Source organism: Scyliorhinus canicula, chromosome 19, assembly GCF_902713615.1.
Source record: "Scyliorhinus canicula chromosome 19, sScyCan1.1, whole genome shotgun sequence".
In the NCBI taxonomy this organism is placed as follows: domain Eukaryota; kingdom Metazoa; phylum Chordata; class Chondrichthyes; order Carcharhiniformes; family Scyliorhinidae; genus Scyliorhinus; species Scyliorhinus canicula.
Genome location: NC_052164.1, coordinates 19320412 through 19347850, shown reverse-complemented (window position 1 = coordinate 19347850; position 27439 = coordinate 19320412). Strand labels below are relative to the sequence as shown.

Sequence of the window (27439 nt, the reverse complement as noted above, 5' to 3'; positions counted from 1 at the left end):
GCCATTTGTTTTATACAATTTTCTCTTTATCCTGAAATAACAGATTTTTAAAAAAAATACAATAAGCATGAAAAAAAAAATGTACACTAAAATGCTACTTCCACAGATTTTGCTATTATACTTTTGACTTCACTGAAGGCCATGTTTCTCCAAAGCTGCCAAAACATTCTTACAATAACTTGCGTCAGGATTACCATGCCTGTAAAGCAACAAATGTTTTGTTAGAAAGGAATTTTGTTCAAAATCAGTCTTGCTGAGCAAAGTATTAGTTGGGTAATGATTTTTCTTTTTGAAAGAATACCATAAATTATTATTTGTTTTCAAAATAAGTTAAGAGTATCCAATTATTTGTTTCCAATTCGGGGGCAATTTAGCGTGGCCAATTCACCCATCCTGCACATCTTTTGGGTTGTGGGGGCAAAACCCACGCAAACACGGGGAGAGTGTGCAAACTCTACACAGATAGTGACCCAGAGCCGGGATTGAACCTGGGACCTCAGTGCCGTGAGGCAACCGTGCTAACCACTTGCACCGCCGTGCTGCCCTGAGTACCATATATTATTGACCATCATTAACATGGTAGTGTAGTACAGTGCTGCAATTCAATTAAATTGATAGCTCAATGTTTTATCCCTCTTTAGGTCATTGTGATTTTTGTAAGAAATTTATTGCACATGGGTGACTCCAATAGTTTAGCTGACCAATGGGATTTTAGTGGTTACACCATAACAATGTATTTTTCACCTTTAAAATTCTGCTCTTTGGGATTTCTGCGTCATGGTCCAACACTGGAGAGGTGGAGAAGGTTCCCTACTCCCACCAACTTTCCGAACATCTTGAATATGTGGTCCACGGAGCTGGATGCCTGATGAGCCTTACATTTTGCCATCTGGAGTGGTTCTCCAGATTGTCCATCTTGGCCTTTAGCACCCTCTGCTCCTCCATCATCTCTACCTCCAATGAGGAAATATGATGACTGTGGTCAGATAGCACCGCCTCAACCTTCTGTATCATTGCTCCATGTACCTCCATTCACCAGTCCAACTTCTCCATGGTCACCCGAACTGGGGCCAAAACCCCCCTCCATTACCTTCTCCAGATCCTCAGCAACCGCCTGTAGCTGATTCCTAGACTCGCCGGTCAGGAAGCTAAGCAACTTCTCATTTGTCCACTGAGGGCTTACAACTTCCACAGAAACCACCGCCACGTTCCCTCCACTGCTGAGGATCTAGGGGCTACTGATTCCATCAACGTTCCCTCGCATGACTTCTGCTTAGAACTACTTCTGCCGGACATTATTTGAACAACAGGACCGTATTACATCAAATTATGCCCATTTTCTCCTGAAAACTGAACAGAAAGGACCAAAAACCAAGTGCCCTGGCGGAAGCAACCACGTGTGCAATTACTCACCACATCACCGCCACCAGATGTCCCCATAAGTTCAAACCTGACATTCATATCAAACCCATTGTGAGGGCTGGTGCAATTGTTTGCCCAACAGACCATGTGCAGGCTCAATGTCAACTCCCAAGAGCATCTGACTCCCCCTGAATCAGGCCATTCTGGTTGAATATCAAGCCATCATTTCTCAGACCATCAGTTGACCTCCTCTATGGAGATTTGTTTTATTACTCTCTCAATCCAACCTCACACTACCTACTTGTGCCTCCATTTTCACAATCCAAACTGCCCATCTCTTTTACCTTTTTTTTGTTGTTTCTCTCTTCTACCCCACATATCTGCTTGAAGCCTGTTACATTGCTGATTTTTCCATTCTGAGGCTTGTTCACTTGAGCTGCTGATGCTTGTTGTTAATACTTTGATCTTCAAACATGACATCTGACCTCTGTATTTCCAGAATTTTCTGTTTATACTTTTTAAAATTCATGGACTACTGTGGAATTTGTTTGCATTTGTGTAACATCCTTAACTTTCCAAAGGATTGGTTGAGGAAGGAATGTTCGTTGTGTTATAACTCTTTCACGGGCTAAGGCCTCATCCAAAATAACTCCTGTATCAAACTCAACTGTGTGTGTGTCTTGTTTAAGATAGGATTTTAAATGAAAATGCACTGGGAGGCCTGATCCAACAGCTTATAGACAAAATCAAATGCAACTGTATTAGCCGGGCGTCACGGTGGCGCAGTGGTTAGCATTGCTGCCAATGGCGCTGAGGACCCGGATTCGATCCCGGCTCCGGGTCACTGTGTATGTGAAGTTTGCACATTCTCCCTGTGTCTGTGTGGGTTTCACCCCCACAACCCAAAATGTGCAGGTTAGGTGGATTGGCTACTCTAAACTTAATTGGAAAGAAATAATTGGGTATTCTAAATTTTTTTTAAGTAATTGTATTAGTAACTGACATACAGGTTTACTGTTGTTGAAGTTGCTGGCGCATTGATCAATATTGTTGCACTGAATTAGTCTCAAAGTAGAATAAGGGAATAACCATCAGTTTAAAAGAGGAAAAGACTTACTGATATCTTCCTCCAGTTATCTTTGTCTTATGAGGAATGTCATTCCATGTCACGTGGGCTGATCCTGAGGGAAATGGTACTATTTTGAAGGTCAGGCCTCTGTTAAAGGCGTCTACTAACAATTTTAAGATCTTATTTCCTGAACGATTGTCAGGCAAGTAGGCTGTAAACAAACCTCCTGTAAATGGCTGTCCTGGGTTTGGATCGCATTCCTTAAAAAAGAGAAAAGAAGAATTAAAAGCAGCAGATTCTTTCCAGCCCCCCCATGGGCAAGTCTGCCTCCAAGCCACACACCACCCTGATTTGGAACTTTATTGCTGTACCTCAGCTGATGTGTCAAAAACCTGTAACTCCCTTCCAAACAGTGAATTTACCTACTTCAGATGAACTGCAGCAGTTCAAGAAAGCAACTTACCATCACCACCTAAAGGGCAATTAGAGATGCATAATAAATACTGGCGTTGCCAGCAATGCTCGCATCACATGAAATGTGTCGTCGTTAGCAGCATTTTCATCCAATGATTCCAGGGAGTTTTGGAAGATATGCCCTGTCTTATTAGGACCCACAACCACTTTTGAACTGCATTGCTACCAAACTAGAATTCCATCCAGATGGAAAAGGTATTCTTTTAAAAAAACTAAGAAAACATATCTTTTACATTGCTTCCTTGAAAGAGATGGTGTTCTCTTTGTAACAAGGAAAATGTGTAACAACTAAGAATCCTCCTTCCTGTTTGTTTCCTTTGCTCCCATTTATTTTATTGTATTATTTTTGGTTTGTGGACCCATAATCATAATATGCCTTTTAAAATTAAATGAAAAAAATGAAAATTGCTTATTGTCACGAGTCGGCTTCAATGAATTTATTGTGAAAAGTTACTGTGAAAGGCCCCTAGTCGCCACATTCCGGCGCCTGTTCGGGGAGGCTGGTACGGGAATTGAACCGTGCTGCTGGCCTGCCTTGGTCTGCTTTAAAAGCCAGCGATTTAGCCCAGTGTGCAAAACCAGCACCTAAACAGCAGGTTCAATCCCAGCTCTGGGTGACTGTCCGTATGGAGTTTGCACATTCTCCCCGTGTTTGCATGGGTTTCGCCTCCACAACCCAAAGATGTGCAGGGTAGGTGGATTGGCCATGCTAAATTGCCCTTAATTGGAAAAAATTAATTGGGTACTCAATTTATTTTAAAAAAAGAAAAAAAAAGATTTGATATTTTCTTTACCTCTCAGCCACCCTTTTCCCTCTGTGTCATGTGTTTGTGTGTAGAGGGTGTGGGAGTTTTAAGGCGGGGTGGGGGTTGGGAGTCAGACAGTAGATAACCAGTTTTATTTTTTGCCTATTTAATTACAATTACTGTTAATAATAAAAGGTTACTTGTGTTTAAATTTTACAAACCTGTTGACTGTGGTCAATTTAACTCGGCCAAAGCCATGGTTATTGATATAAAATCTAATTTCACATGTGTTGCAATTCCGGGTCAAGTGGGGCTGGAATTGACTGCGCACTAGTCGTAACACAACCATAAACTCAGCTCTGTGACGTACAGGAGTAGCTACCGCTAGAATGTGCCTTGTAAATGTACAGGAAGTGAGTACAATCATTGTTAAATCTTGGAGGCTGGGGTTGAAGCCAACAGAAGTCAAAAAAAGAACTGAGAAACGTAATGTGGACCTCAGATTCACTGTCGTTCTTTTACACGCTGGCAAAATTGCCTCAACTGTGCGTTATGAATATTGGAAATAAGGTGTGACTAAATGTTAAGGTTTAACAAAGAATTAACACTTTCCACAGCACATGTCCAATTAATGATTTAATGTTCTAAATCTCTTGAATCTTATCAACAATAAGAAGTCTTACCACACCAGGTTAAGTCCAACAGGTTTGTTTTGAATCATTAGCTTTCGGAGCTCTACTCTTTCCTCAGCTGATTCACCTGAGGAAGGAGCAGTGCTTCGAAAGCTAGTGGTTTGAAACAAACCTGTTGGACTTTTACCTGGTGCTGTAAGACTTCTTACTGTGCTCACCCCAGTCCAACGCCGGCATCTCCACATCATGGCTTATCAACAAAGGCCTTTTATTACTAGGCACTCCTGCAAAAGTCAGCTCAACAGCATCAGACAAACTAGAAGCAAAATTTGACCAAAACTATAGAAGACCCACTGATCACCCATTACTATGACTTAGTTCTTAACTGAGCCAGGCTACTTACCCGTTGGATACCATCAAGGATTTTGTAGGTTATTTTCAACATCATCTCTTTACCTCCAACTAAGTTGTTCACAGATGTCCAGACCATGGTACCCATGGGCTGGTTTTCATTTCTAATTGATGGAACAGTTTGGTCGCATGCTGGACAAAGTGGTTGTGAATGTGTGCGGCATTCCTTGCACAAACTGTGACCGCAGTCCAACTTTAATAACCGGCCATTTTTCTTACAGCTAGCGCAAGAGCTGGCTGATCTGTTTAGTTCTTCAGCATCCAATCCAATGGCTGGACTTCTGGGTTGATTTTGCTGAGAATTTCTCATCGTTTTCTTTTCTTGTGAGGTTGTCAAACTGCCTTCCTCTTGCTGCTGCATATATTGTTCTTGCGTGTGGTCTCCTGAATTTGTAGCTGACTCCGAGGCATGTGGGCCATCTCTACTTTGTTGCGGCACTAATGTGCCAATGTAAGAAAATAGTGGCAATGACTGTGTGCCGCTGTCCAGTTTATTGCAATGCAAACTGTCTTCTCTATTGCACCAATGACTCTCTTTCCCCACCCTGTTGGCATTAAAATTGAATTTATCAGGCAATGCCTTCTTTGCCTTGACTCCCTCTCCATCCCCAATCTGCTTGCTCATCTTCTGACTTTTATAATCAGCTTGATCATGAAGAAACCCGAACTGACTGTATTCGTCAAAAGGTTTTGGTGATTTCTTCTGATCCGTAAGTGGACTGTGTTCCTGCCTTGAATTTGAAGCAGGGCCACTGTTCTCATTTGAATAGGTTTTCTTATTCTTTTGACTCTCCTCCTCTTCCACATCTGGCTGAGAATGCCAATTCTTTTTGGGACTTCCTGCAATTTTCTGGTGACCTCTGGCTTCAATGAGTTCCTGATCTGTCTGAAATAAAGGATGCTCTTCTCTTGTTTTTGCACTTTCTCTCGGACTGGTCTCATCCACGTGGTGGGCTGGAGTGTGGAAGCTGTTCGGCTTCTTCCCACTATGAGGACTCTGATCCAAAAATGAAGAACGTTCTATAAATCTCCTGAGGTCCTTTCCCTCGGTACCTGTGAATGTATCTGTGCCAGTAAATGAGCATGGATCAGAAGCTGAGATGGACCCTAGGTCTGTGGAGGAAACTGGATCTTTCAACTTGGACTTAAAGGTTTCTACTACTTTCATGCAATGTTCATACGTGGCAACAATTTTGAAACCTGTCTGCTCAATAATGAATTTTACTTCTGGAAACTTTTTTTTCAGACCCATGTACCACCTCTCCACTGCTTTGTGGTCCTCGATGCCAAGATCTGTGAAAGAAATAAACTGTTGAACCAAATGCTTCATTACCATTGTGTAAAGTGACAAAATGGCCTGCTTGGCAGCTGTGATATTGGCTTTATTCAATGCTGTTAATTTTATGATCGTTATATCCCCCTGGATCTGTTCATTCATCATCACATCTGTTTCGGCACCAATGTTTCTAATGGAAGAATCATAGATGTCCTTCAGGTAGGACCATACAACTGACTCCATTGGAATCTCTTCAGTGATGTGCACTTGTTCAACTGGATTGACTTTGGGTATTCCCTGGAAACTGTCGCTAAAATCTCTGGAATACTTTGATTTTGAGTATTCAGAAAAGCTGTTGGTTCTTCTCAGTGAGGGTTTGAATGTATGGCCTTCTGAACCTGTGGTGGTAGTCAGAGACTGGAGTGTGTGCGTGTCACTCAGCAGATCTCCCTGGTGAAAGAGGGTACCAGCTGATGTTTCAAAGTGATATGGCTTGATAGGACCGTGTGTTTTGTTACCTTTGGCGGATTGGAAAAGTTTGTCTACTTTATTTGTGCCAACAATTGAAGAGCCTTCATGTGACTTGAACAGAATGTTATCATCCGTTTGGCCAGGACTCTTGAGATCCTTGGACTGACCACTAAAGACAGAAAAGTCTTTGTACGTCTTAAGAAAAGAGTCTTCCTCAGTTTTTCTAGGTACAACGGACTCTCCCGTTCCACTGGTCAATGCTTCGCCAGCAGAAGTAAACATTTCGCTGTCAGTCGTACAATGCCTGGGTTTTTGCTGCATCTCTGAATACAACAGATACTTGACATCCTGTGGATTAGTCTCCATACGATAGCCTGTAAAAAAGCTACTGGCTGTATGTGCTTGCTCAGGTTTCAGAAGCAAATTGCCTTCAGCTAGTCTGCTCCCTGCCTTCAAAGGACTGACTTTTTCCCCCAGACCACTGAAGGTTGGGGCCAATTTGTGATCTTTCTTGGAGTCTGCTTTTGAGACTCCTACTTGCTCAGAATGCTCATTGCCATCCCGCAAAGGCTGAGGTATATGGCTGTCTCTAGCTCGACGACTTTCAGAGTCTCGGCTTGAAGCTGGATGCTTTCCTTTTGGCGATCTTCCTGCCACTTCTTTCTTCAAATCCTCTAGACATTTCTTAGCCAGAGAGCAATCGTCTGAAGTGCCTATTAGGTAAAAATAGTTTTCGTTTTCACTGAAATTTATTTTAGCGAACTGAATCTGAAGGCTTGCATAGATGTTCTGTAGGACACTTATGTCGGAAGTTATATCTTTCTTGCTAATCTGTTCCTTGCGGAGCCTGAACTCAAAGTTCTGGTAGAGTTTAGAAAGTTCCTGATGTGCTTGAGGCAGAGATACTTTGCTGTCCGGACAATCAGAAGCCTCTTGTAAAATTAAGGTGGTGACGTCTTCACTGGTAAAATCCACCACCTTCACAAGGTACTGACGCAGAATATCTTGATACCCGTCTTTGTAAAATTTCTGAATATATCCATAAATGTCAGAATCCATCAATAAAGTGTAATCTTCAAAATTCCTAGTCTGTCTCTCACTGCCTTGTTGCAAATCAGTGTCTCTTCCAACACCACTTTGTGCAAAGCTTTGCACTCTGGTTTTAGTTTGCAATTCCAAATGCTCCCCCTTGGAGCTGGAATCTGCAATTGATTTCTGCTCAACCTTTCTAAAGCTGCTTGATCTACCTGGGACGCTGTTTTGCAAGCCCTCGCGATGGTGTTGCTCAGCTTCATTGGAGTCGCTGTTGGTTTGGCTGGGGTTTAAATTGAGCAACTGATGAATTGCCCCACTTAGTTTCTGTATGGCTGCAAATGTTCCAGCAACATTGCACTGTTCTGCTTTCTGATCAAATCTAAACTGGATATCTCTGTCCATCTTCTGAAAATGTCTCATCAATTTTTTTCCACCCAAAAGTTTTCCATAATTTATTGTCATGGAAACGTGGAGGATGACCTGCAAGAAAATTTTAAAAATAAATATGGGTTACATTCTGCAACAGGTAATTGGGCTTAGGTGGCGCAGTGGTTAGCACTGCTGCTTCAAGGTGCTGAGGACCCGGGTTCGATCCTGGCCCCAGGTAACTGTGTGTGGCGTTTCCACGTTGCCTGCGTGGGTCTCACCCCCACAACCCAAAGATGTACAGGGTAGGTGAATTGACCATGCTAAATTGCCCCTTAATTGGAAAAAAAAAGTAATTGGATACTCTAAATATATTTTTAAAAACTAGGGCCTTAAAAGATTCATCTGTACATGCAAAATAAATCCCAACGGTAATTGTGCCTCTTACTTCACAAAATTGCATCCATTTAAATAATCGAGTACATTCTGCTGACCCCCATCTTAAACAAAATTGATATTTCTGCAGAGTCATAGAGAATCCATAGATGTTTGGAAAGGGGTGCAGTAGCATAGTAAAGGAGGTAACGCTATGCAATATTAAATACCGATAGATACCACTGATAGGAGGCAGTGGCGTAGTGCTATTATCGCTGGACTAGTAACCCAGAATCATGCTCGGGGACCCAGTTTCGAATACCGTTATGGTAGATAGTGAAGTTTGAATTCAACAAAAATCTGGAAATAAAAGTCCAAAGGGGATCATGAAACTATTGTCGATTGTCCTAAATCCCATCTGGTTTAATAGTAGGGAAGGAAATCTGTCGTCCTTACCTGGTCTACCTACATGTGACTCCAGATCCACAGCAATGTGATTGACTCTTAAATGTCCTTGGGGATGGGCAATAAATGCTGGCACAGCCAGCGATGCCCACACCACATGATCTGTTTTAAATGGATATGTATTAAACACCTGTGCGTATTCGCAACACAGCCCGTATCACCTGCTTGATCCCTTGAGCCCAGTTATAAAGTACTGTTAAGTCAAACATCCATATGTGGAGTGGAAAATTGAGGCTGACTATAGCTTTTTTTAAAAATTCAATTAAGGGCCACTTTAGCGTGGCCAATCCACCTACCCTGCACATCTTTGGGGTGTGGGGGTGAGACCCACGCAGAATTTTCAATCTCCACACGGACAGTGACCCAGGGCCGAGATCGAACCTTGGCCCTGGGCGTTGTGAGGCAGTAGTGCTAACCAGTGCGCCACCTTGCCACTCGACCTGTATACTAAGTATACACAATACATGACTTTTGAGGCTGAAAAAAGAGGGTCACCTTACATGTCACGTCAACCTTTACTCTGATCTACGGTATATATCGAAACCTTAGCAAATATGTGAAGTGTGATGTATAATTGTGAATTGTGGTAATAAAATTCAATGATTGTGTATTAATCAACCTCCTGTGGCAGATGGTCAAAATCACATGTAGCCTTCTGGTGCAGTTAGAGGTTAGAGGTCAAGGTGTGCTGACATTCAGTCCCCATTTTAATGTCTCACTCTATGCCCAATGTGCTAATTGAAATATAAATTGCTGTATCCAAATTTCTCTCTCTATCTAGTATCCTCATTGTCCGAGGGTTGCTTAGTATGACTCGAGCCATACTATCACAACGGGACAAGGCAAGGAGGCAGGTCACAAGAACTATCTCAGCCAAGATAGAACTTGCACCTGCGCTGTTTGTGTTAAGCTGCATGCTGCAACACACGCGAGCCAACTGAGCTAACCCACTCCTATCGCCACATTTAGAATGCAAAATTTCTATGACACGTCTATGCTGGGGAGAGGATGTAATTACAGAATCACAAATATCCAATTTGCATTATGAAGGTGAACACAGGTATATCATTTTTAAAAACTTGTAGAAACTGCACAGATTTCTTTTGGAGTGATTATTGATAGATATAAAATGGCATCGTGTGTGATTTCATTTCATTTAATTCAACAACAAAAAGAAATAGTATGACAAATTTAGCAGCAGATATGGGGCGCGATCCTCCGGCCAATCTGCAATAGAAAAGCAGCCTGCCATGGCACAGCATGGCTGGTGAAAAACGGGAGACCCCGCTCCTGGGATCTACCCAGTTCGCAACACTTTGTGAGATTCAACCTGCCCAGGTGGCACTGCCAGGGTGCCAAGCTGGCATATTTTGTGTGCGTGCGCAATTGGGCCAGGGTACTTGCTGTGGGTGTTGGGGGCTCCCATGTTGCGTTCGGGCTGGGATTTATTTTTTGTGCACTTCAACGGGGATTTGCGGCGAGCTGAGCTCCCCATTGTAAAAAATGAAACTATGTGCGACCATGGCCGCGCGTTCCCCGTTTCGGCCCTTTGTTCAAAACGAGTCGCATTGAATAGCCATATGTTTCGCGGCTAAACTTGCTCGCTCTGGAACTTTGTTCCCTTTTGGGAAGATCGCGCCCATGGTAATTGATGAGTCCACAGAGTCCCTACAGTGCAGTAAAAGGCCAATCAGCTCATTGAGTCTGCACTGAACTTTAAAATGAACACCCTATTGTACTCACTCCCCTCTCCCTATCCACACCAACTAAGGGGCAATTTAGCATCGCCAATCCACCTAACCTGCATATCTTTGGACTGTGCATGTCTTTGGACTGTGGGAGAAAGCCGGAGCACCCAGAGGAAACCCACGCAGACACGGCAAGAATGTACACAATCCACACAATCACCCAAGGCCGTAATTGAACCCAGGTCCCTGGTGCTGAGAGGCAACAGTGCTAACCACTGTGCCACCCCTACTCATAACTAATGTCACCCTACACACAACTAATGTCACCATTCAAAACTATTTTGTAGTAGCTTGTAAAGATGGTCTCAGTTGTATTTCATAAGCCACTGTGCAACAGTAATCAGAAAATATTACATCAGAAGGTATCTTGCTTCTCGCAAGTATTTTCAAGTATATTTGCTATTCATCATCTAATTGTTGTAACAAAGGTCACGTTTACTGAAAACACATATGAGATTTCTGCTGAAAGTGTTGCACTCATTCAGAGTAAAATATGTTTCAGAGAATTGCCTTTCACCAGAGGTGCAAAATCTAAACCTTCAGTTTGCACATCACAGGTGAGCACCATCATAAGGTCACATATGATCATAAAATATGTAAAGAATACACTAGATTTTGAGAATATTCAAATAATTCATTGGTTACCTGATCAACTTTGATCTCAGTACAAGCTGATTCCACTTTTAATTTATGATGTTCCCCATTAATTTCAAGAACGTGATTTTCAACTCCGAGAACCCGCTGAGCCACTGGGTAAGGAATAGAAAAGATTTATTGCAGTTAATATTACAAATTTTTATACATATACTGAAATTATCAGCTGTTAACAGGCCTGCTAAATAGGGTGTCTCGAGTGAACATTTGGTCTGATTCGCGGGCCCATTATTCCACGCGATAGCAATATCTCACTTCCAAAAAGAAACACCAATAATTTAGAAGCACCTTGAAGAGTAAAGATGATTTATTTTCCCCATCACCATCCACCTCCTTAAACCATCCTCTCCTGTTCCGTCTACACTCACATCCAACAGTATGCAAAGCTAATCTTTTTCCTTGCCATCCGTTCAGATGCTGCTGTTGCTTCCTCTTTTTCCTGCTACATCATAACTCTTCTCAAACTTTGTCCTCATACCATTCCTCTTTCTAGTTTCTCTCCCGGCCCTCTCCAAGCTCATCTTGTCCACAACATCCACCTCTTCCTCCCTCGAAACAATTCCCAATTCAACCCCTGACCACCCAACTACCTGCTGGTTGCCACCTTAACCAGTCTTCATCCCACATCTCCCTTTAAAAATCAGCGTCATCACCCTCTTGCTAAATGGAACACTCGCCACCTCTGTCCATGCAACCTTTGGCTCTTCTCGATTTCCTAGGCATCTCTGGCCCCATCATCAGTTTCTAATTCCACTCCTAATTTGGGTCAGTGTCCCGCAACTCCATCTTTGAACTTCTCCAATCAGCTTTCTCACCAGCTACCTCAATATACAAAACGGCCCTAACCAAATCACAAATAGCATCCTCTGCAACATTTTCCCTCCTAGACCTTTCTGCACCCTTTGACCTAATCGACATCTCTGTCTTCCAAAATCTTGTCCAGTTTTGTGACGTTACATTCGCCTGGTCCCATTCTTACCTGTTCGATCATAGTTAGACGATTCCCACCAATGGCTTGGCTCCTCACCCCCATGCTATTGTCTCAGGGCTGTCCTGTGAACTCTACCGTGGCCTCTTACCTCTTCCTCAACTCTATGCTACTGCTTGGTTACATCACATGCAGACATGGGGGGGGGCAGCAGCTTCCACACCCAGCTCCACCATTCCACCGCCTCTCTTGCCATCAATTCCATCCCTTACTCCAGCCCCTACATCAATCCAGTTGCTGCTGAAATCCTAATCAGGCCTTTTGTCGTCTCACGCTCTATGCTCCCCTGGCCAACTCCAAGTCAATGCAATAAAGGACAAAGAAAATGTTGCGCATTGCTGAATCTGAGGAGCCGTTGTGCTGAAAGGATGAAGGTCTTTTCCACTTTGAAATAATAAAACAAAGGGGCTGGTTTAGCACAGGGCTAAAGAGCTGGCATTTAAAGCAGACCAAGGCAGGCCAGCAGCACGGTTCAATTCCCGTACCAGCCTCCCCGAACAGGCGCCGGAATGTGGCGACTTGGGGCTTTTCACAATAACTTCATTTGAAGCCTACTTGTGACAATAAGCGATTTTCATTCACATTTTACTGCAGCTGTATGCCATGAGAATACAGTGCTTATCGTAACAAACGCAGGAATTAATTCAGTCTAAAGTGCCACATTGCATACCACACAGTGTGACAGCATTGACTTCATAGAAATGAATTGTAGACACCCTCCAGTGCAGAAGGAGGCCATTCAGCCCATCGAGTCTACACAGACCCATCGAAAGACCACCTTACTTAGGCCCAGTCTCTCAGCCTATTCCTGTCACATCACACAACCTTTGGACACGAAGGGGCAATTTAGCATAGCCAAACCACCTAACCTGCGCATCTTTGGACTGTGTGAGGAAACCCACACAGACACGGGGAGAACGGACAAACTCCACACAGTCACCCGAGATTGGAATCGAACCCAGGTGCTTGGGTGCTGTGAGACAGCACTGGTAACCACTGTATTCAAACATCAAATATACTGTGAACAATTTTCGTCCCCTTATCTAAAGAAAGATAGACTGGCATTGGAGGCAGCCCAGGGTCGGTTCATTAGGTTGATCCCAGGTATGGAGGGATTTTCTTATGAGGAGCGGTTGAGTAGGTTGGGTTTGTACTCATTGGAGTTTCGAAGAATGAGAGGCGACCGTATATTTTTAAAATTTAGAATACCCAATTCATTTTTTCCAATTAAGGGGCAATTTAGCGTGACCGATCCACCTAGCCTGCACATCTTTGGGTTGTGGGGACGAAACCCACGCAAACACGGGGAGAATGTGCAAACTCCACACAGAGCGTGACCCAGAGCTGGGATCGAACATGGGACCTCGGCGCCATGAGGCAGCAGGGCTAACCCACTGCGTCACCGTGCTGCCCGAGAGGCGACCTTATTGAGATGTAGGATTCTCAGTGGGTTTGACAGGGTAGATGCTGAGAGTATATCTCCTCTTGTGGGAGAGTCCAGGACCAGAGGGCATAATCTTAGAGTAAGAGGTCGCCCACTTAAGACTGCGACGAGGAGGGATTTCTTCTCTCAGAGGGTAGTGAATCTGTGGAATTCTTTACCGCAGAGAGCTGTAGAGGCTGGAGCGTTAAGTATGTTCAAGGTTGAGATAGACAGATTTTTAATGAATCAAAGGTTATGGGGATAAGGCAGGAAAGTGGAGTTGAAGATTACATCAGATCAGGCATGATCTCAAAGAATGGCGGAGCCGAAATAACCGGACGCCAGATTCACCCGGCGCCTGGGTCTCAACGGCCGTGCCTGCGAGACGCCACCTAACGTGGACCCGGCATTACGGCACCTCGGGGGGTCAGCCTGGACACTGTACACTATCTGTCCCCCCCCCCCCCCACCCCTCACCCCGTCCCCGGAGTAGGGGGCCCAGAACCGTAGGAGACAGAAAAGGCCGGAGATGGTCCGCATGACCTACGGCCCTTCACTGTCGCAGAGCAGGGGGCATTGGACCTTGTCGGTGGGGACGGAGAGCGGGCAGTCATCAGGTGGAGGTCGGCATTGGAGAACCAAGTGAGCCCACAGTGAATAGCAATGTCCCTATGGTACGTGTGGCACCCCCCACCAGTGGCCTAACCATGTGTCTTGTCAGATGTCTTGCAGGGTCACCTGGAGATGAGGCGTGTCCATCTGCGGTCCCCTGCCCCGAGCTGTAACCCCGCGACACCCCGGAGCACACATCCGAGGACGACACCGACTTCTCGGAATTGCTGGCAACGACACCCTCCACCATCCCAGAGACTCTCACCTCGGTTAGGCATGTTAGTGAAAGGGCTCCGGGCGCACTATCTGCAGCGCACCACACACGTGCAGCAGTACAACAGGTGGATGTAGGAACCCCCAAGAATATAGAACATACAATGCAGAAGGAGGCCTTCGGCCCACCGACCCACCTAAGCCCTCACTTCCACCCCATCCCCGCAACCCAACAGCAGCAGGGTAGCATGGTGGTTAGCATCAATGCTTCACAGCTCCAGGGTCCCAGGTTCAATTCCCGGCTGGGACACTGTCTGTGCGGAGTCTGCACGTCCTCCCCGTGTGTGCGTGGGTTTTCTCCGGGTGCTCTGGTTTCCTCCCACAGTCCAAAGATGTGCGGGTTAGGTGGATTGGCCAGGCTAAATTGCCCTTAGTGTCCTAAAAAATAAGGTTAATGGGGGTTGTTGGGTTACTGGTATAGGGTGGATACGTGGGCTTGAGTAGGGTGATCATTGCTCGGCACAACATCGAGGGCCGAAGGGCCTATTCTGTGCTGTACTGTTCTAATTCTAATTCTAACCCCTCCTAACCTTTTTGGGCACTAAGGGCAATTTAGCACGGCCAATCCACCTAACCTGCACGTCTTTGGACTGTGGGAGGAAACCGGAGCACCCGGAGGAAACCCACGCACACACGGGGAGAACGTGCAGACTCCGCACAGACAGTGAACCAGCGGGGAATCGAACCTGGGACCCTGGCGATCCCAACAAGGGGGTTGACGGTCAGACGGCGCTTGACCGCAGGGATCAGCTGCCGTCCAGACTATCTTGGATTTCTGGAAAGGGCTGTCCCATCAATATTAGAGATGCAGGCACAGAGCCGGGGACCACGTGAGTGGGTGTCAGCAATTATTCAGTGCCTGTACGTGCATTTGGAAGAGTCCAACCCGGGCTGGGGTGGGGTGCTGTTTAAGCAGCCCCCATCCAGGCCCCCTAGTTGACAAACCTGTTGTGTAGCCTCCTGTGGCTGCCCGAGCCCCATGTTCTGCCCATCCAGGCCCTCCTCTGCATCCTCCTCGTTGGACGAAGCCTGGCATTCTTCTGACCACTCCAGCATGTCGCTCCTCTGCTGTGCAATGTTGTGCAGGAAGCATCAGGCCACCGCAATGTGTGAGATCCTCCTGGGGCTAAACTGGGAGGCTCCTCCAGAGTAGTCCAAGCACTTGAACCGTGTCTTGAGCACACCGATGCACCGCTCAATCACTCTCCTGCTCGCAGCATGCGCATCATTATAATGGGTTTCTGCGTTGGTCTACAGCCTCCGGGATAGGCATCATCAGCAACGACCGCAATGGATAACCCCTGTCACCCTAGAGCTAACCCCTCACCCGGTGGGTACCTCGAAAGTGCCGCGCACCGTCGAGTGCACCAGGATGAATGCATTGTGCCTGACGCCCAGGCATCAGGCACAGCCGTGCATGATGTGCAATCCGTGGTCACACACCAACTGCATGTTCATGGAGTGGAACCCGATGTGGTTTATGAAGTGCACCCCCTCATGCGGCGGTGCTCATAAGGGGGCAAGCGTCCCATCGATCATCCTCTGGACCTGGGGCATCCCGGCGATGGCGATGAATCCCGCTGCATGGACAACCTTTTGGGCTTGGTCCATATTCAGGCTAATGTATTCCGCTGACCAGGTATTGAGCGCCTCCCTGACGGCATGGATGCTCCTGTGCCCCGAGGTCTGTGAGATCCCCGACAGGTCCTCACTCCGCGCCTGGAAGGACCCCTTGGCATAAAAGTTCAGGGTGACCGTCACCTTGACAGCCACCGGGAGAAGGAGCCCTCTATACCCCTGTGATTCCAGGTTCCACAAAGATGTGGCAGATATGTTGCACGGTCTCCCTGGCCAGCAGGAGACTTTGACAACATGCCCAGTCCGGCAGGTTCTCGAATGACAGGCGCTGCCGGTACACATGAGGCCTGATGCGGTGCCGCCTTCCCACCTCCTCCTAAGGCTGTTGAACGGCCGGCTGTCTCTCCTCAATGGCTGGCTCCTGTTCCTCTGGGGCAGGGTCCTTTGCTGCAGGCCCTTCTCGAACAGCTCCAGCTCTTACAGCCGCATGGCATCTGCCAGGGCTGCGGCTACTGCAGGAAGGCAGATACCAACCACTCCTAGTTGGATACCAAAATCCATTCTCTCCAGGGAGTAAAGGGCAGACATGTTAGCATGGTGGTTACCCCCGTGCCCAACCAGGCCCAGTGGGCTACACGGTGGCCCCACCCGCACTGCAGCCCCTTCCCCCGCATGTCTCCCCTCCCCCCACCCCATTTGCACCTCACCCGTTCCCCCTGAAGCTTTGCCCACCGCTCCGCACCCCTGGGACTGTTGGTTCCTGGCAGGGGGGAACACAAGCAGGAAATCACAGAATGTGAGTTAAACACAACTTCATTTCTGCCTCCATTTTAAGAGAAGATTCCTGGCCACTAAGCCCATTACAATGTTTCACTTCAGATTTTATATGTTGTTCGCAGGCTCTATAAATTTGGATTCAATTTGATTTTTCTCACTGTGAGAAGAAAGTTTATGACTGAATAAATGCAGGGTTCATTGGCAACATAATTTTATTAGACGGGGAGCTTCAATGGGATTTTTCACTGGATTCCTCTGATGTCAATTCCTGAGATTAGAATTTATAATGAAACAATTCTGATTAAATTAAAATGGCCAGTATGATAACCCCAACAGTTTTATGTCACTCCCCCCACCCCCACACCTCCCCAGCGCCCTCACTCTTCTCCTCTCTCTCCCTGTTTTTAATTTGGGGAATTCTGCTGGCAGCTTGTGCACAGGAAGAGTCCAAAATGGTGGCACTTTCAAAATCAAGTCTCGGATAGTGGATGTCTCTCTCTCTCTACACGAACATGTACAAACTGACAGCAGGCATATTGATTACACAATCAGAAATGTGGTAATGGTGGAAAATTCCCCACGCTGCCCAGCGGAAAGGATTAATTCTTGAAAAAAAAAAAATTTCATTAAAGGTTCCTGACAGGTGGCTGGCACAAACCATGCCAGCGGTACGTTCTGTGGCCCCCATCCTGCGCCCACCTATGGGGTCTACTGTGTAGGTGCCCACCTTGGGTGGGCCACATGATGCCCTGTCAGGAGGGCAGTGCTCGGCTGTGGTGAGGAGGGAGGAGGGGGTCAGCTGGTGACGTTCTGCGCAACCACTGGCCACTAGTTGGATGCATAACCAGGTGGCTGCCTTGCAGGCCGTGGCAATGGTGGCCCGTGCCTGGGTATCCCGGTCCCATGGCCCATCCCCTGGCAGTACCCCATTATTCACCCCGGCTCTGGCAGACACCCATCCAACCAGCGGCAGGACTGGCAGCACACGGCTGCACCTTTGGGACCATGTCTTACCTCCTCTCTCACCCTCATCAGCCACGGCGCCTGTTTCCTGATTTTAAATACCACAAGTGAACCATGCCGTCGGAACATCCGCCTGATGGAGACGGAAAACCAGGGGAAGCCCGGATAATGCCAGGTCGCGCCTGTTAATGAATTATCAGAAACCGGGGATGGGATTCTCCATTCCCCCACACAGCGTGGGTACAAAATGCAGCAGGCACGGACCGCCATTGCCGCTGCCTGCAAGGCAGCCACCTGGTTATGCATCCAACTCGTGGCCCGTGGTTGCGCAGAGCGTCACCAGCTGACCCCCCCCTCACCACAGCGGGATTCTCCATCTCGGCAGCTGGTCAATGGGGTTTCCCATTGTGGACATTCCCACGTCGGGACATCCGGCGGGCTTGCATGTGATGCCGGCGAAACGGAGGGTCCCACTGGCGGAAAATCCAGCTGCAGTTGTTTTGCAAGTCTGAGGACTGTCTGCATCCTGTTCTGGGCCAACTCCCTCATCTCTTGGACCTTCCCACCCAGGTCGACAAACGCCTGGACTGTCTTCTAAGACAACACTGACCCCATTACTCAGAATCAACATATGTTTAAAAAATACACCTTACACCCTGAAGTTGCTTAATTGAAAGTAGCTGATCATTCAAACTGAACCTGTACAGTATATTAAAAAACCCTCCACTCTTTCATTAAAACTGCTTAATTTACACTACTCGATCATTCAAATTTTATCCATGTAAAAAGTGACCAAATTAAAGGGCGTAGTAATTAAAAGCACTGATCTGTCCTCCCAATTCATAATCACAATTCCAATGCATCAAAGGCCTCGCTGGCTGATAGCCTTTGTAACGGTCTTGGGTGTAGATCAGTGGTGGGCAACCTCAGCTAGTGAGAGGGTTGCATGAGTGGTTCTCAACATCTCAGTGGGCCGCAAGATTGAAACTGGGCTTGCTCGCTAACCATGACCCCATGAATAAGTTTAAATGCATTTAATACACAGTGAATATTTAATAATGGTGTGGTAGTCGGTATTAGGGGTATTACGGTACCCAGATTGATGCTGTAAGATCATTGGTGTGGGAGGTAGCTGAGACAGCAAGATCATTGGTGAAGCCTGCCTGCTGGTTCCGCCCAGTAAGGCGGAGTATGAGAGCCTGTGTCTCCCCAGCTGCTGCATTCTGTACCCACGCTGCTGGGGGAAACATCTAGTCCAATAAAGCCTTCAATTGTCATCCAATCCCGCTTCTGGAGTCATTGATCGAGCATCAATTTATTGGACTAGATTTTAAAGAATGGAGCTCCGAATCAAACCGGAGTGTCTGCAACTCAGCCCCCACGCGGCAAACTCAGCGGCAACCTTCAAACACTGGCTGGCGTGCTTCAACGGGTACCTCAGGACAGCCACAACGACACCCATGGAGGACCAGAAGATGCAAGTTCTCCACTCGAGGGTGAGCCCAGAGATCTACACCCTCATCGAGGATGCGGACGATTTTGAGGCTGCGATGACCCTGTTGAAAGGACACTATATTCGCCCAGTAAACCAGGTCTACGCCCGACATCTGCTAGCAACGAGGCGAAAAATCCCCGGGGAATTGCTGGATGAATTCTACCATGCGCTCCTGGTATTAGGTAGGAACTGTGACTGCCCACAAGTTTTAGCCAGCGACCACACAGAACTTTTAATCCGGGATGCATTCATTGCAGGTATGCTGTTCTCCCAAATCCGCCAGCGGTTGCTAGAGAAAGAGACACTAGGCCTCAAGGAGGCACGGGCCCTTGCAAGCTCCCCGGATGTGGCCTCCCGAAACGCCCGCGCGTACGTCCCCGACCGGGCGGCAGCCCCTTGGGCAGTGTGGAACCCCCCCTGCGGCCGACCCCGATGCATCCCCCATTCCCCCACAAGCTTGTGCCGCGCATCTACCAGGCAACCCCGGGGGACCTTGCTGTTATTTTTGCGGGCAAGTCAAGCACCCCCAGCAGCGCTGCCCGGCTCGCTCCTCCACCTGCAAACGGTGCGGCAGAAAGAGCCACTTTGTGGCGGTATGCCAGGCCTGGGCGATCGCCGCGGTCTCCAGGAGCGAACCTGGACCGCCATCACAACTCCCTCCACGAGCCACGTGCGGCCAGCGGGCGCCACCATCTTCCTTTTCCCGACCCACGTGCGGGCCCCGGGTGCCGCCATCTTGTTCCCCAGGGACCACGTGCGACGGATGGGCGTCGCCATCTGGCACATCCCCAGCCATGTGCTACCAGTGGGCGCCGCCATCTTGGCTGGAGTCTCAGGACCCCGATTCAGATGACCACACGCCGCCCGAGGAAAATCTCCAACTTTTACCACGACTCGCCTCGGTGACACTGAACCAGTCTCGGCCCCGAACGCTCACGGCCGCGACGACAACCGTGCTCATCAACGGGTGCGAAACATCCTGCCTGATCGACTCCGGGAGCACAGAGAGCTTCATACACCCCAACACAGTAAGGCGCTGTTCTCTTACCATCCACCCAGTTAACCAAAGAATCTCCCTGCCTCCGGGTCTCACTCTGTAAAGATCAAAGGGTTCTAGTAGCGAAACTCACGGTCCAGGGAAGGGAATTAAAAAATTTCCGGCTCTACATCCTTGCTCACCTCTGTGTTGCCACGCTCCTAGGGTTAGACTTCCAATGTAACCTCCAAAGCTTAACTTTTAAATTCGGCGGCCGTATACCCCCCCCCCCCCACTTCACTGTCTGCAGCCTCGCGATCCTCAAGGTCGATCCGCCTTCCCTTTTTGCAAACCTCACCCCGGATTGCAAACCCGTCGCCACCAGGAGCAGACGGTACAGTGCCCAGGACCGGACCTTCATTAGGTCAGAAGTCCAGCAATTACTGAAGGAAGGTATTATTGAGGCTAGCAACAGCCCCTGGAGAGCTCACGTAGTGGTTGTAAAGATCGGGGAGAAGCATAGGATGGTCATCGATTATAGTCAGTCCATCAACAGGTGTACGCAGCTCGCGCTGTACACTCTCCCCCACATATCTGATTTGGTCAATCAGATTGCACAATACAAGGTCTTTTCCACGGTGGATCTCAAGTCCGCCTGCCATCAGCTCCCCATCCGCCCTAGCGACTGCAAATACACTGCATTCGAAGCAGATGGGCGGCTCTACCACTTCCTAAGGTTTGCCTTCGGTGTCACAAATGGAATCTCGGTCTTCCAACGGCAGATGGACCGACTGGTTGACCGGTACGGTTTGCGGGCCACGTTTCCATACCTTGATAACGTCACATCTGCGGCCACGACCAGCAGGACCACAACACCAACCTTCAAAAATTCCTCCATACCGCAAAAATCCTTAATCTAATCTACAAGGACAAATGCATGTTCAGCACCGACCGTCTAGCCATCCTCGGCTACGTAGTGCATGATGGTGTTATAGGCCCAGATCCCGAACGCATGCGCCCCCTCATGGAGTTTCCCCTCCCCCACTGCTCCAAGGCCCTGAAACGCTGCCTGGGATTTTTTTCATATTATGCCCAGTGGGTCCCCAACTATGCGAACAAGGCCCGCCCACTAATTCAATCCACGGTTTTTCCCCTGTTGGCAGAGGCCCGCCAGGCCTTCAGTCGTCTCAAAGCGGACATCGCAAAGGCCACGATGCACGCAATCGATGAATCCCTTCCCTTCCAAGTCGAGAGCGACGTGTCTGACGTAGCTCTGGCGGCTACCCTCAACCAAGCGGGCAGGCCCGTGGCCTTCTTCTCACGCACCCTCCACGGTTCAGAAATCCGCCATTCCTCCGTTGAAAAGGAGGCCCAGGCCATAGTAGAAGCTGTGCGGCACTGGAGGCATTACCTGGCCGGCAGGAGATTCGCTCTCCTCACTGACCAACGGTCGGTTGCTTTCATGTTCGATAATGCACAGCGGGGCAAGATAAAGAACAATAAGATCTTACAGTGGAGGATTGAGCTCCCCACCTACAACTATGAGATCTTGTATCGTCCCGGGAAGCTTAACGAGCCCCCTGATGCCCTATCCCGCGGCACATGTGCCAACCCACAAGTGGACCGACTCCGCACCGCAACACGTATTTCCTGAACATGATTGATGAGTACTCCCGGTTCCCATTCGCCATATCCTGCCCCGACATGACTGCACCCACCGTCATAAAAGCCCTCCACAGTATCTTTACACTGTTCGGTTTCCCCGCCTACATACACAGCGATTGGGGGTCCTCCTTTATGAGCGTCGAACTGCATCAATTCCTGCTCAGCAAGGGCATTGCCTCGAGCAGGACGACCAGTTACAACCCCCGGGGAAACGGGCAGGTAGATAGGGAGAACGGAACGGTCTGGAAGACCGTCCTACTGGCCCTACGGTCCAGGAATCTCCCAGTCTCCCGCTGGCAGGAAGTCCGTCCTGATGCTCTCCACTCCATCCGATCACTGCTGTGTACCACGGCAAACGAAACACCTCATGAACGTCCCCTATTCTTCCCTAGGAAGTCCTCCTCTGGGACCTCGGTCCCAACCTGGCTGGCAGCTCCTGGACCCATCCTGCTCCGCAAACACATGCGGGCGCACAAGTCGGACCCATTGGTCGAGAGGGTCCACCTCCTCCACGCTATCCCTCAATACGCCTACATGGCGTACCCCGACGGCCGACAGGATACGGTCTCCCTCCGGGACCTGGCGCCCGCTGGATCTCCACCCCCCCCCCCCCCCCCAACCCCCACCAACCTCACCCTCCCTCTCACCGGCGCACCCCACAGCCACCCTCTTCCCAGGTGGATCGGTCCTCTCACCGATCCCATCCAGGGGTGATGAAGTTACCGAAGAAGCCGAAGCCATGCTTCCGGAGCCACGGATGCCCGAGCCGGCACCTGCATCACCGCCGAAACTGTGATGATCGCAGAGGACGACCAGAGCCCCCGATCGACTAATTGCTTCATTTTGACACATGAATGTAAATAAATACTGTAAATAGTTGCGACATGTAACGAGGCAAAACACTGTACTAATGCATACCAGGTACCACCATAACCTCAACATCTACCACTGTATAACGCGAGACCACCACCCCCGCCGGACTCTCTTTTTTTTAACAGGGGGTGAATGTGGTAGTCGGTGTTTGGGGGTATTACAGTACCCAGGTTGATGTTCTGAGACCATTGGTGTGGGAGGTAGCTGAGACAGCAAGATCATTGGTGAAGCCTGCCTGCTGGTTCCGCCCAGTAAGGCGGAGTATGAGAGCCTGTGTCTCCCCAGCTGCTGCATTCTGTACCCGTGCTGCTGGGGTAAACATCTAGTCCAATAAAGCCTTCAATTGTTGTCCAATCTCGCTTCTGGAGTCATTGATCGAGCATCAAATGGGTTATAGAAAATGTCTATTCATTTATATATTAAAGAACTATCATCAATTTCAAATAGTAAAAACAAAAGAAAGATTTACACTTTGGGCGCAAAGAAGGTGCACGGCTCTCACAGTCAATGATGTGAGCAATCAGCACATACCTCACTTCACTTGCCCTTGCTTTACGTGTGAATTACTTCAGTCATACCGGTAGGAAAAAATCTACGTGGACGGAAATCAACGGAATGTGGCGCCCCGCACGTGGGCAACAATTAGCAAAATGTCTGGTGGGCTGCACTTGGAACCCAGATGTGGCCCCCGGTGCCATAGGTTGCCCAGCAACCGATCTGGATCAGTTGAAAGAAAAGGGGCAGTGGGAGTGCTGGAATCCTGGGAGTGGATACCAGGGAGAGGTGAGAGGTGGTTGAGCGCAGGGAAAGGGAACCACTGCGGGCGGTACGACCGTGATGAACAACACACCCAAAAACCTTTTCCTTTCAGACGCCAACCATCTGCTCAAGTTCAGTTCACCGTGGTTTTAGCCGGCATTCCCTCATTTCTCTTTTCTAGAATTTCCTGCTTTACCTTCTGCCTCTTCAAATGTAATGAGAGCAGACGTTGGAGATTCAGGTGGGAACAGTATATCGATTATCTCGCCTCCTCCGTTCTTGGACCGTAAAAAATGAATCATGAGTTTGTCTTCAAGGCTCTGTTTTGAAATGCCTGTAGGTAGAGGAGACACCTGCACGGTTCGATCCATTTTAAACTGCAAATAAAACATTTGATCAAAATCTAAAAGCAATGCTGTGATTCCTACATTATAACCCAGGCTACGCTTTACAAGTATTTAATTCACTCTAAAGTGCTTTGGGTCATCCCAAAGACTGTGCTATAGTGATGCAAGTTTTTCTCTTCCTGTCTTTTATTCAACACCGATTATGAGCTTTAAAGCAGAAGCAGGTCCTTGAGATGGGCTTGACATTTACACAACTGTAGTGACGATTAAACTGTAGTTGGTGTTTCTTGCAGGGTAAGGTTTCAAGGCTGACTATTAGTCAATTTACAGTGAAGGACATTAGGTGCAGTGCACAGAAATGTGCTAAGCACGACCATTCATTATGATTCTGTAGATCAGATGACGATAAAACATTAGAGGACTCATTTTGAATGTGATTCATTCTAGCATAGGGCCATTCAACATATAGTTGCATCCTAAAGATGTGACAGCTCTGATGCAGAAGAGTTTAAACAGGATGTTAAGGAGAGTTGAGGGGGCTTCAGTTATGAGGAGAGGTTGGAAAAGTTAGGAGAGTTCTCCTCAAAACAGAGATGTGTTAGAGGTGATCTAACAGTGGTTTTCAAGATGGCGAGAGGTTTTGGTGGGAGTAGGAAAGAGCAAAGATATTCCCTCTGGTGACTGGGTCAAAGTCATAGGTTCAAAATCAGTGGAAAAAAGATCTAGAGGGGAGATGAGGAGAATTTTCTTTCCATTCAAGAATTGCCAGGATCTGGAATGCTCTGGCTGAAAAGGAGGTTGAAGCTGATTCCATAAATAATTTTAAGAGTTAGACGGTACTTGAAGATGAGGGACTTATTGAGCTACAGGGACAAAAATAGGTGATGCGAGAATAACGACGGCTGCTCTTTCAAAGAGGCATGACAGGTCAAATGGTCTCCTGTTGAATGAAAAATGAAATGAAAATCGCTTATTGTCACGAGTAGGCTTCAATGAAGTTACTGTGAAAAGCCCCTAGTCGCCACATTCCGGCGCCTGTCCGGGGAGGCTGGTACGGGAATCGAACTGTGCTGCTGGCCTGCTTGGTCTGCTTTAAAAGCCAGCGATTTAGCCGAGTGAGCCAGCCCCTATGTTGCCACAATGACCCAAACTTTAAAGATTCTCCTTCCAAAATTACATTGGCATTTTGCAATGTGGTTAAACCTATTGTATTTGGCAGGATTTGTTCCAATAGGACCTGCGTGTAGATTAAAAACAAGAACATAAAATGGTGACATTCATAGCAGGCCTGCCAAGGGACAAACAGATGCTGATGTTGACTAAGGCTCTCCACTGTAAACACTCTTTTTGACGTGTTCTTTTTCTGGTAGATTAACATTTTTCCGTTGATGTGGTTGTCAATTTACTCCTAGCTTCAAATTAACTGTGTATAGTTAAATAGCTAGAAAACTGCAAATCTCTGCAATGAGGATTTACTGAATTCTGCTACAAATGAAAATCTAGTAGCAGTTATACCAAGTTTGCTTTCCCCATATGTGGTCATCGCTGGCACTTATTGCCAAACCCTAGTTATCCTGCCTGTTGGAGCTCGCTTCACCTTCAGAGGGCATGGGTGTGAATCTGGAGTCACACTGAGGCCAGACAGCATGAGGGTGGCAGATTTCCTGGACTGAAAGACATGATTGAACCAGGCGGGGTTTTTTTTAAAACTAACGCCAACTTTTTAATCTGCCCACATTTTAAAAAGAATTCAAATTGCCATGATGGGATCCGAATATTGAATTAATGCAGGGTTCTGGATTGGGCATTGCAGCATGGTGTGCTCAACTGGGGAGGTGGTGGCGTAGTGGCATTGTCACTGGCCTAGTAAACCAGTAATGCTCTTGGGACCAAGGTTCTGGGGACCCAGGTTCAAATCCTGCCACTGCAGATGGTGAAACTTGAATTCAATAAAAATCTGGAATGGAAAGTCTAATGACGACCATTAAACTATTGTCGATTGTCGTCAAAACACATCTGGTCCACTAATGTCCTTTAGGGAAGGAAATCTGGCAGCAAGGTAGCATTGTGGATAGCACAATTGCTTCACAGCTCCAGGGTCCCAGGTTTGATACCGGCTTGGGTCACTGTCTGTGCGGAGTCTGCACATCCTCCCCGTGTCTGCGTGGGTTTCCTCCGGGTGCTCCGGTTTCCTCCCACAGTCCAAAGATGTGCAGGTTAGGTGGATTGGCTATGATAAATTGCCCTTAGTGTCCAAAGTTGCCCTTAGTGTTGGGTGAGGTTACTGGGTTATGGGGATAGGGTGGAGGTGTTGACCTCGGGTAGGGTGCTCTTTCCAAGAGCCGGTGCAGACTCAATGGGCCGAGTGGCCTCCTTCTGCACTGTAAATTCTATGATAATCTAGGAAATCTCTCGTCCTTACCTGGTCTGGCCTACATGTGACTCCAGACCAATGTGGTTGACTCTTCTGCTCCCGCCCCCCTCACAGGGATATTAGTGGATGGGCAATAAATGCCATGAACGAAAAACTACTGTACCCAGACAAGTAGAAGGGGAGGGGAGGGTGCACATAAACCATTCAATACTTAACTTTAACTCTTTTCTCCCCCCGGAGTTGTAGAGGAAAAAGACCCTTAAACCAGCAGCTCAATGTTAAGTACCGAAGTTACAGGTTAATTACCAATATTAGATTACACAATTGGAATAAAATCATCAATATCTGCAAGACAAAAATCCTATTGTCGGGCAGAATCACCTGCTGGGCTGAACAAGGCTTGGGATCCCTGGGCCTGTGAGGTTGTCCCCCTCAGAGCTGGCGAGGCCTGGGCCCTTCACAGCAGCCGGGATTCAGACAAGAGGTGGAGAGGGTGACATTCTCCAGGAGCGCGGAGACAGAGAGCTGCACGCCATTGCCCGGGTGCCAAACTGAAAGTAATGTCCGTCCCCTGCACCCTGCCTCTCTTCACTTCCCCTTTGATGAGGGGTTGATTTGCAGAGATATCATAGACCCTGTCCCCCACCCGACCCCGTCGCCGCCCTCCCACTTCACGAAGTGAAGATTTTTTTTAAATGGGTGTTTTTGGTCAAAAACTTCTGCCAAAGTACGGAAGACATGTAGATTCCTACCTCTGGTTGCTGCGCATCTGCCCACCCCCCCGCATCGGCATCCAAAACAATGGGGCAGAGAAAAGCGTAAACGCAGCCAGAATGTCAGAGTCGAAAGTGAAACTGTTTTGAGATTCGAGGTTGAAACTGCCTACCCCCAGCTCCCAACCCCCAGCTCCCAACCTCCTGGTCCCAGCTCCCTACCCCCGGTCCCCTGCTCCCTACCCCCAACTCCCCCCAGCTCCCAACCTCCTGGTCCCAGCTCCCTACCCCCGGTCCCCTGCTCCCTACCCCCGGTCCCCTGCTCCCTACCCCCAACTCCCCCCAGCTCCCAACCCCCAGCTCCCAACCTCCTGGTCCCAGCTCCCTACCCCCGGTCCCCTGCTCCCTATCCCCCCCCCCCCCAGCTCCCTACCCCCAACTCCCCCCAGCTCCCTACCCCCAACTCCCCCCAGCTCCCTACCCCCAACTCCCCCCAGCTCCCTACACCCAGCTCCCTACCCCCAACTCCCCCCAGCTCC

General features: G+C 48.1%; 1 protein-coding gene across 2 annotated transcripts; it reads right to left on the bottom strand.

The window, feature by feature from the left end:
* Positions 1-4: 4 nt before the first annotated feature.
* LOC119954235 lies at positions 5-27068 on the bottom strand. 2 transcript variants are annotated; one of them, XM_038779307.1, is made up of 6 exons: positions 26940-27068; positions 23663-23843; positions 11076-11179; positions 4687-7956; positions 2480-2691; positions 5-199 (listed from the first exon to the last, which is right to left on the bottom strand). In XM_038779307.1, the coding sequence occupies exons 2-6, from the start codon at positions 23835-23837 to the stop codon at positions 130-132; spliced, it is 3831 nt and encodes a 1276-aa protein (XP_038635235.1). In that variant the 5' UTR covers positions 23838-23843; positions 26940-27068; the 3' UTR covers positions 5-129. The 2 variants fall into 2 exon arrangements, with proteins under 2 accessions (XP_038635235.1, XP_038635236.1); XM_038779308.1 differs by lacking the exon at positions 26940-27068 and adding an exon at positions 26569-26762.
* Positions 27069-27439: the final 371 nt, after the last annotated feature.